Source organism: Porites lutea, chromosome 14 (genome assembly GCF_958299795.1).
Source record: "Porites lutea chromosome 14, jaPorLute2.1, whole genome shotgun sequence".
NCBI lineage: Eukaryota > Metazoa > Cnidaria > Anthozoa > Scleractinia > Poritidae > Porites > Porites lutea.
In genome coordinates, this window is record NC_133214.1 from 20267934 (window position 1) to 20277566 (window position 9633).

The 9633-nt window shown below is 38.7% G+C and overlaps 1 protein-coding gene across 1 annotated transcript in view; it reads left to right on the forward strand.

The window, feature by feature from the left end:
* Window positions 1-9541, forward strand: part of LOC140924257 (uncharacterized) — a 17251-nt gene extending 7710 nt beyond the window's left edge. Inside the window, exons 9-21 of the mRNA XM_073374292.1 lie at window positions 195-259; window positions 945-1087; window positions 1617-1910; window positions 2468-2589; window positions 2805-2958; window positions 3109-3219; window positions 3974-4152; window positions 4831-4953; window positions 5661-5731; window positions 6099-6139; window positions 6571-6667; window positions 7049-7147; window positions 7936-9541. Of these exons, the coding sequence (XP_073230393.1) occupies window positions 195-259; window positions 945-1087; window positions 1617-1910; window positions 2468-2589; window positions 2805-2958; window positions 3109-3219; window positions 3974-4152; window positions 4831-4953; window positions 5661-5731; window positions 6099-6139; window positions 6571-6667; window positions 7049-7147; window positions 7936-8371 (1935 nt within the window). The 3' untranslated portion in view covers window positions 8372-9541. The remainder of the gene's footprint in view (window positions 1-194; window positions 260-944; window positions 1088-1616; window positions 1911-2467; window positions 2590-2804; window positions 2959-3108; window positions 3220-3973; window positions 4153-4830; window positions 4954-5660; window positions 5732-6098; window positions 6140-6570; window positions 6668-7048; window positions 7148-7935) is intronic.
* The last annotated feature ends 92 nt before the right edge of the window (window positions 9542-9633 follow it).

Consider the following 9633-nt stretch of genomic DNA (forward strand, 5'->3'; position numbering starts at 1 on the left):
CACCGAAACGTTTGAGAATTCATCATTTTGCTTGCCTAGTTCATACGGGTGTGTCATTTCCTAGCACATACATACTTCAGCTAGAGCGATTAACGGTTTCCGTCCTCTTTTAAACGATTGCGAGGTGGTTAATTTTGCTAACTGATACTTAACGTATAGACAGCCTTGATTGACTGAAACGTTTAACATTGCAGGTAAAACTCCAATTCAATGACTCTTCTCCACTCAAGATATACGATGTCAGAGTATTACGCTTCAGGTAGTTTATATCAGGACGTCATCAAATCCCTCTTTGGTGTCTGTACTCATTGATCATTTGGGACTTTTTCTCAAACAATTTACTGCATTATATTAGAGAGCTTTTCTGTACTCTAAAGATTAAAACTATTGTTCGTAAATGCTCTTCGACGCTTATGTCGCGATGGGGACCCATTGCTCGATGTTGATAGTTTTTGGCTTTAGATTAGGATACTCCCACAAAAGAATGCCGGAAGGAGACACCTCGGCGTATTAAATTAAGGGTGATTTAGCAAAAGAACGGGAACGTCAGCTGACGTCGGGAATGGGCGCGGGAAGGTCATAGAAGGCCTGACTTCCGGTGCCCAGTTTGTCGCTCGGCTATTAGTAAATGCCTTGTTTTAGATCTACGCGCACCGTCGTCATTTACCGTTCCATCGTCTTTGCTAAATCTGCAACTTTAAAATATCCACATCCTACTCACCAATCCTCCAAAACCTTTTAACTTTATTAACTGGATTTTCAATGTGTCTCCTCCGTATTGCCCGCCGTTCTCTCCTCAGAATCCCCTATAAAAGAGGAAAATCTGATCTTAGGTGAAGAGGAAGCAAAGTTTCAGCGTTGTTCATGCATGCTAATGAGTGAGATGCTTACTTATATACTGCGCCTAATTTATTTTTTATTCTCATCTTACATGTAATCATCAGTGGTGGAAGTGTTAAGGCCGACATTTTGGTTTTAGCCAAAGTTGAGGAGCAGACTTCGAAAGCCAAGGTTTCAACTTTTTTGATGGATGCATTCGACACTGCATTCAAAAACAGACTCGGTATTTCTGCTGTTATTGTTAATGGTAAGTGGTCAACAACGGATAATAATTTTTTGCTGATTTATCACACTTCTTATTTTGTTTTTAAATTTCTTTTGTTAATTGTTTCTTAGTTTTACTGGTATTATATGTAAGGGAATCCAAGAGACTTGGATTCTGGATTCCACGCCGTGGATTCCGGATTCTTTGTCAGTGGATTTTGGACTCCGGAAACCAATCGTTGATGGGATTCTGGATTCCTTGAGCTGTTTTCCGGATTCCAAAGACCATGATTCCGGATTCCATACGTACCATAAGCATAAATTTCCCGGATCCTGGATTCTCCTAAACGGGGCGATATATATGTTGATAAGCATGGCACTTTGAGCGACTCTTATATTGCCGACGTAAAAGCCACTTCAAAAACTTAAAATACTTTGCCTGGGTTGATACTCTTACTGGTAATGGACTACCATTTCGCAACGAAGTCGTGTCATCATTTTCTGCAGGTGTACTCGCCTCTTTATAAACTAATAGAAGAATAAGAACAGATTTTGGCTCTCTTTATCTACAGAAAAACCGCCTGCACCCAGAAGCCTAAAGGTAACAAATGTCCAGTCAAAGTACATTGTGTTAACCTGGGAAAGTCCACGATATGGCAGTAATTTCCACATTCACAACTACACAGTTGAGCGCAGGAAAGAACACGCCAAAAGTTTTACAGTTGTGGCAACATTACCATACACCCAAACTGGAATGATAATGGAAGATTTAGAACCAGCCACAGAGTACACGATAAGAATGTCAAGCAACAACGAATATGGGAGATCTGATGATGGCGCTTCGCTAACGCTAAGCACCTCACCTAGTAAGTGCTCCTATAAGTAAGGGCTTTGGAAAAAAAGAAATAAATGCAATCAAATCTTTACTTCAATTTTCCCTTCAATGATACAAGAATAGGACTGTCCTGAAAATACAGCTGATGGTTTAATTCTTTCAAAGGAAAGTAGTATAGTTGGGACCATATGAGCGGGGGTTTCTGAGAACGAAATTAACGTTTTCCAGCAGTTTTCAGTATTTCAACTGTGACGTTTTATCAGATGACGCTATGAAGATAACATTAAAAAAGGCCAAATTTACCTCTAGATAAAACAAGTTAAACATAGCACGTTATAAACTTATAACGGGACAAAAACGTCCTCTGAATTTGAGGTGTGATCCGGATACTAGTAGATGGAGTGGTCCAATAAGCCACCTTCGGCGAAGGACGCTAACACCATGTTAATCACACCAAAGACTACAAAAATACGGGGGAGAAAGAAGAAAAAAAGGAAAATACGGAAGAATCAGACAGTCAAGAACACCAGTCAAACATGAAAAAATTCAGGATTTTTCATGGTCTTCACTTTCCTTTTTTCTCTACAGACAGGTTTATCAAGAAGCTGATGCTTACGATCATCTTGCCTTTGGGATTAGCTGTTTTCTTTGTCTTGTTTGTTTGCCTCAAGTTTCGCCCAACTTGCTCACAGTCAGAGCAACAAGAAAAGGTAAATCAGGATGGGTTAAAATTAATGCAATCTTCTGCAGTTTTATAGCTGTTACAGGCCTGAAGATCCAACTTATAGATTCCAAGAGGGTTTCAATCCATTTTTTCTGGGCTCATCTCCTTTTTACTATCGCCTAATCGGGAGGATATTTACCTTTTATTCTTTTTATACATGTACAGCTGCGATAAGCAATACTGATAGTGCGATTTCCTTAGATGGTAATAGGAGAGCGAGGCAATTGGATTGAACTTCCCAGATCAGCTGTCGAGTTTAAGGAGAAGTTAGGTGAAGGGGCATTTGGTGAAGTTTTCAAAGGAGTGGTCAGGATCAGCGGGAAATTTACAATCTGTGCGATAAAGAAACTTAAAGGTAAATTAGCCTGGATTTGCTGAGTCCAGAAGGCTATTAAATGATGATGTTGCGTTGTCAAAGAAGATAAAAAATAGAATACAGAATCTCCATTTTCCCTACATAAAAGTGACAGTTAATTTTATACTTGAATTTTATATTTTCTTACAGCGAACGCTACAGAGGTCGAAAAACGTGATTTGAAAAATGAACTCGAAATAATGGCTACAGCTGGCAAACACCCCAATTTAGTAAGTCTTCTAGGAGCTTGTACAGAAACAGGTAGGTAACAACTCGCAATAAAGACATTTTCTAGCGTGAATTCAGGAAGGAGCTATGACCGAGCGACTTAAGCTTCCAACTGTCTGAATTTAGGTAATAGTCAAGAGAAGTCTTCTTTCGAGAATTGAGCGACTGCCTTGTTTAAAATACCCGATGACCTTTCTAACTTTGCACCTACAATACATACGGGGATTCCAAACTATCAGGCTCTTCTCGGTACAGAGGCAACGTATACTGAGTGTTCTTAATTTTAGCTGTTATCGTGTCTGTTCAAAATCACTTATAACAATATGATATCTTCGTGCTGGATAGTTTGTAAATAAAGATTGTACATAATAAAGATTATATCATACATAAACCACCCTAGCCCAGTTTTGGAGTCAGTGAAGTTGTAAGACGCGTTAACTAATTCTGATTAGAACTTTTGTTACAGAGCTTTATAAATTAACCCAACATTGTTGGATGTTACATGTTGCGTCCATTTGCACAGCCTGTTGCATGTTGTTGCGCAAAGTTTCAAACCGGTCAAACTTTATCCTTCCCACCATGCACTAGCTGCATGTCCTAACATGGTTGGGAGTTGTTGCATCCGTTTGCACACCACTGCCAACACGGACGCAACAACTTCCAACATTGTTGACCCAACAATTTTGGGAGTTGTTGCATCCGTTTGCACGTGTTTTTTAGAGAAAAATTGAGAGAAGCTCAGACACTTATATAACTTATGAAATATTGATTTTTGATTCGTTTTCAGAGCCTGTATTGGTGGTGGTACGTCTAGCTCAAAATGGCTGTCTACTAGATTATCTGCGGAAAAGCAGAGAACATCTCTACATCAACGTGGAAAAATCCAAAATCAACTTTGAATTAAGCGATAGAGTAGGAATTGCACGGGATATTGCTAATGGAATGTTACATCTTTCAAACAGAAAGGTACGATACATTTGAAAAATGTTCCACTGGGACAATTCAAAGTAGACAGACTGCAAATTATATTAGTTGCTAAAATATATATATATATATATATATCTAAGTGTCGCAAACTATTCATCAGTAGGATGATGCAATGAATTCATGAAGGATTACTCCATAAGACAGTTAATAAAAACAATGAACCAACCCTCACAATTCAACAAGTTAATAGAGTGGTTCTAACATAATGGCACAACCGACAAAGTGATGCGAGCTGTTGCGATTTCAAAATGGCGACGAAGACATGACATTTAACAAATTTTTGCAGAGCACAATATTACCTGAGCCTGAGGTTAAATTACTGCGCTTTTCACAAACATGCGAATTCTGAAGTTCAAAAGCCAACTGACGATTGCGTTTTCCGCTGCCGTCAATCATCTTAACGGACCTCTAAGGAAACAAAACTTTACTTTAACGGGCTCAAAAGGTCATGGCTTGTGATTTGTGATTGGTGGATTTCGATCCGTTTTGTGTGTTTCTGTGTTTCAAGGTTCGTTGCTTGTGATCATAATTATGATTGACGGCAGCGAAAAACGCAATTGTGAAGGCGGCTTTTGAACTTTAGAGTTTCGCATGTTTGTGAAAAGCGCAGTAACTTATAATGGAGAATTCCAGTGCTTTATTGTTTTTGCTTTTTAGTGTATTCATCGTGACCTTGCAGCACGAAACGTGCTACTTGACGAAAACTTCGTTGCGATGGTTTCTGATTTTGGCTTGTCACGTGACGTGTACGAAAGCGGCGCTTATGAGAACACATCAGGGGTACGTCGTGTATTAGAAATGTATTGTCATGTATTGTTTCTTACTTAACCTTAGGTTTTACTTGAATAATGATCTAGTTTAATATTGTAGATATTTTCCACTTGATTATGCATGTATGCTTTTAGTAGCTGTTTAATTTTTATTTATGGTGAACTTTAGGTAGCCCTTCAGTGAGGGACTTTTTTTCCTGTTTAGGGTTCTCCTGTCAATATTTGTAGTCTTTGTATGAAAGAAGATTCACCGCATTTTCTTTCTCTATGCGGCAACACGCTGTCTCTACCCATGAGAATGTTTTCCGCATTTTGACTCATAGAATGTGTCAAACTACAGAGAAGCAGGTTACAAACTGAGGATGTAAGAAACACTTATGAAGGCAAAACCACAACGACAAACCAGTGAGGGACAGGCGGATCTTAAGTAGACCTGGATCAGTAAATTCTTCAATAACAAATTTTAAAATAAAAACAGTAATTTGACCCTTACTGGAGGAAGAGTGATAATGCCCGATATTTCGGTTTGCAACACAAAGCTTTAACAGGGACTAAAAAAATAAAAATGATAAGGACTAAGAGCTACAAACAATAGCCACGAAAAATTTACAGTTTCACAAGTTCCCCACATAGGATTCTATATGTTTTATCATTATGGATTGTAACTGTAAGCATAGGTTTAATTCACTACGTTTTTCTGCTTCAATTTCATACCAGGGTGTGTTGCCAGTTCGTTGGATGGCACTTGAATCTCTTGTGGATTATACCTACAGCACCAAGACTGACGTGTAAGTTGTATTTAACCCTTTAAATTATATTCCCCTTTCTTGTTCCATACTTTTCTTATAGAGGAAGTGGGGAGAAATGGTTAAAATATCACGTGGATCACTCCTGGATGATCAGTCACCCTTAAAAGACCACTAAAGTTGTGTGTTTAGTGCTCTGGCTGTTGCATAGAAGCGAGGCTGAAGATGACATTGTTTTGTTACAAACCTTCCTGCTTCTTATGTGCAATCGTGTTATTCTCATGCTAAAAAGCCAGTGAACAAGATGACTTTAGATACAAGTGATCAATACAAGCTGTGACAAGGCTGTGTTCAATGCAGAAAATAAAATGAAAACAGTAACCGATTAAAATCATTTCTTTCATTGCAGCTGGTCATTTGGAGTTGTATTGTGGGAAATCGAATCTGGAGGTACAACTACACTGAACTCTTCTGAATATGCTCTGGGTGTCCGACAGTACTTGACTGTTGTAGCATTGACTTTTTGAAAATAAATAAAAAAAACAGTAATATATAAACGTATTTTGATCAGCAGTGCTAAAGCTTGTTTCAAAGCGCTTTTTCTAGTCTGCTTATAAGCTAGTCTCCCTCGCAGCCGTTTTTTGGATGTCACGCAACGCTCCCCCGAGCGTTGCGTGACATTCAAAAAACGGCAACGAGGGAGACTACTTATAAGCCCCCTTGGATATAAGCCCCTCCGTTTATACGCTCTCCTTAAGCCCCTAGCGAAGATGTATAAGCCCAGGGCTTATAGGCGACAATTTACCGTATTGTCATACCATAGTATGAGGAGTGTGTGCAAAATGATACTGACATAATTTGTGTTTTCCGTTGTTCTCCAGGTGAAATGCCTTATCCAGGTCTGGCTGGGATGGAGTTGGTGGACTTTTTGAAATCGGGAAAGCGATTGAGACAACCGGATGGATGCCCTGATAATATGTATGACCCAGAAATATAGTAGCTCATTTCAGAATTACCATAAGCCTGATTATTATGGGAGGCCCGCGGGATCCCGTGCCCGGTGCATACCTATTTATGTGTTTAGCCATATGTTCGAAAATGTAATGGCTAAAATTACAGCTATTTAACCGGAATAAGGCTAAAACGTAACTTGCGGGTCCGACAGACGCAAAAATTCCATCACAGCAGAAAAAGGAAAGGAAAAATAGGGACATCAAGGCCGTAAAAAGGACGAGGAGGAGAGAAAAAGCAATGGCCGCATTATTTTATACAATGCATGCCTTCAACTTAGATAAAGACTAGGCAAATCAGCTGGTAAGGTGTTGGTCTCTATTTAAAAGCTTTGTTTCTTTCTTGCAGCTTTAACATCATGACGTCATGTTGGCATCCAGACCCCTCACAACGCCCTTCATTCAACGAGATTGTTACCTCACTTGATCAAGCACTTCAAGCAATAGGGTGCGTGTGTGTCTTTCACATTGACATCCCAACCGTCCGTAACCGCCTTTGTGGAAAAACGTGTCTTGAACCACTTGTGACACCATAAATTTTACAGAAATTTTATAGACATCATTGACACCTTCATTGTTAACATACCCAAATGAGCACAACAACAAGGTCCAACATGCCAGAGAAATGTTGACTAGAAAATTCCAGTGAACATCTTGTCCCACTGCACACGTTTACTTCCTTTCAAACTTTACAATCCTAGGGGTTTTCGAGAAAGATTTTCTCACCAAAATGAAGCCTAGCAAATGCCCAGTAAAAGAAGAATAAATCGAGGAGAAGTAACTGAAAGCAAAAGAAGCGGCGAAGATACAAAGCGAATGTGTTAAAGTATAAACGTGGATTGCAAATGAGCAACTTGTACAATTCAGGCTTTTTTTTTCGAAATGTAGACCATGATGTTACAAAATAGATCCCTTTTTGCCGCAGGTCAGTTCACATGTAAATCAAAGATGACTCGTCCCGCATGTGGCATCAACACACCAAGACAAACGTAACAAGAAGTTCGTCACTGACGTTCTTTATAACATCACACGTCTGTGTTCCTTTTGTTCTCTGTCATCACCTTTTGCTAAAACTTTTCGAGGCCCTCACTCAACTAGTATAGAACCGTTAAATAATATTATCGACCTACAGTCCTAAAAACAACACGTTATGAAATGACTAAGGCATGCATTTAGCAAAAGTTGCTTCTTACTCGTTTACTTTTTTAAAACATGTTATCATCCCTTGATAATCAGGATTAATCCAACTGATGGGACAACCGAGTCTACACTTCAAGGAAATATAAATGTGGCATTGGTAACTGATGAAACGAATAACGATGGCATCTGCATGAACACGAGAAAGGAAATCTCTCAATGTGGACTTACAGCAAAAGAAGATCTGGGATCGGAAGCCGAGAAGCAAAAACACAGCGAAATCAGAAGTAGCCTGGGAGATCAGATCTCTTTATGTGAACTTCTTAGAACTCTAACTGAGGGATCAGAATCAGCAAAAGAAGATCTGGGATCGGAAGCCGAGAAGCAAAAACACAGCGAAATCAGAAGTAGCCTGGGAGATCAGATTTCTTTATGTGAACTTCCTAGAACTCTAACTGAGGGATCAGAATCCGACGGACAAATTAAGAATCAGAGAAAACAGAATCAGTCTGTGAAATCAAATCTTTATGTTTGAACTTGTAGAAAAAGTGACGATCTGTGAAGCTGCTTTGACGGTGCCTTCACTCAAGAAAAAATCCACCCAGCTTTATTTTTCTCACACGGCTAAGAATATGTTGTTGTCTTGAACAGATATAGAAAGTAGGCAAGCCCAAAAGTACAGTAGAATCCTGACGAGCAATCTTAAGACAGGACAAAGCCAACCTAGACAAAGAACAATACGTAATAAAAATGCGTTTGTAGATAACGTTGTAAATTAGGCTCTGTTCGCACTAGGCAAAATTTTGTTTGTTTTGCAAGAAAATCTGTCAACAGGAAAGCCACGACTTTTGTCACCTACCAAGTGAACATTTTCTCAGGTGTCACCAAACTTCAAAGATGCCATGGCGAGAAGATTTGGAAGCCTCCACTTTTCTTCAGAAAACTCTTTGTCCCTCTCCTCCTTCGTCGGGTCATCTTATTTCTCGAACGTGTCGCATTATAGTTCTCGAACGTGACGCATTATAGTTCCTTTAATTGACGTTTTTGATTACGCAAAAACTTTGACGTGAATCGGGTGCGAACAAGGTGACAAAAACGAAAAATTGGTCAAACAGACATAAAACTGATCTCAAAATTACGCGCCTTAAGGGCCACCGAGGTTGCAGTTACTGTACGAAATCATTGGGTTTCTTGCTATTCGATGTTAAGGAAAATTTACAAACACAAAATTTTATTTTACATGAAAATCGATAAATTACAAGTACAGACTACCTACGAATAGAGAAGCTAATCGAGGAAGGTAGTTATGGAGACGTATTACTTACACTTAAATTACAATATAATACAAAGAAAGATACAAGATAATAGATATGGCATTACAGATTAACTACAATAATTACTATAAATATATAGATCATAAATAAAAGGCTGGAGGAAGGATAAAAAGACGTAGGATTACTGGTTTACGAAGTCACAAGCACTTAGAAGATAAATAAATTCTTTTCATTTCATTCAACAACGTATCTATATCAACATAACTGTCCTCTTTAAGGAAGATGTGAAATAAGGATTTAAATTTGGTTATTTTCTTCTTGAATCTTTGTTTGGGGAGTTTTCTTAAAACTTCAGGTATACTGTTCCATAGGGGATCAGGTGAACGAATTATCAAAAGAGTCTTGAATGAAAATAAAGTGAAAACAAGGTATCCTGCTACCCATGATTTACTCATCAAGATATCATTTACTTAATAGTAGAAATTTTTATATGGCGTCCAATTTACGCGTTGTTCAGTAAAAC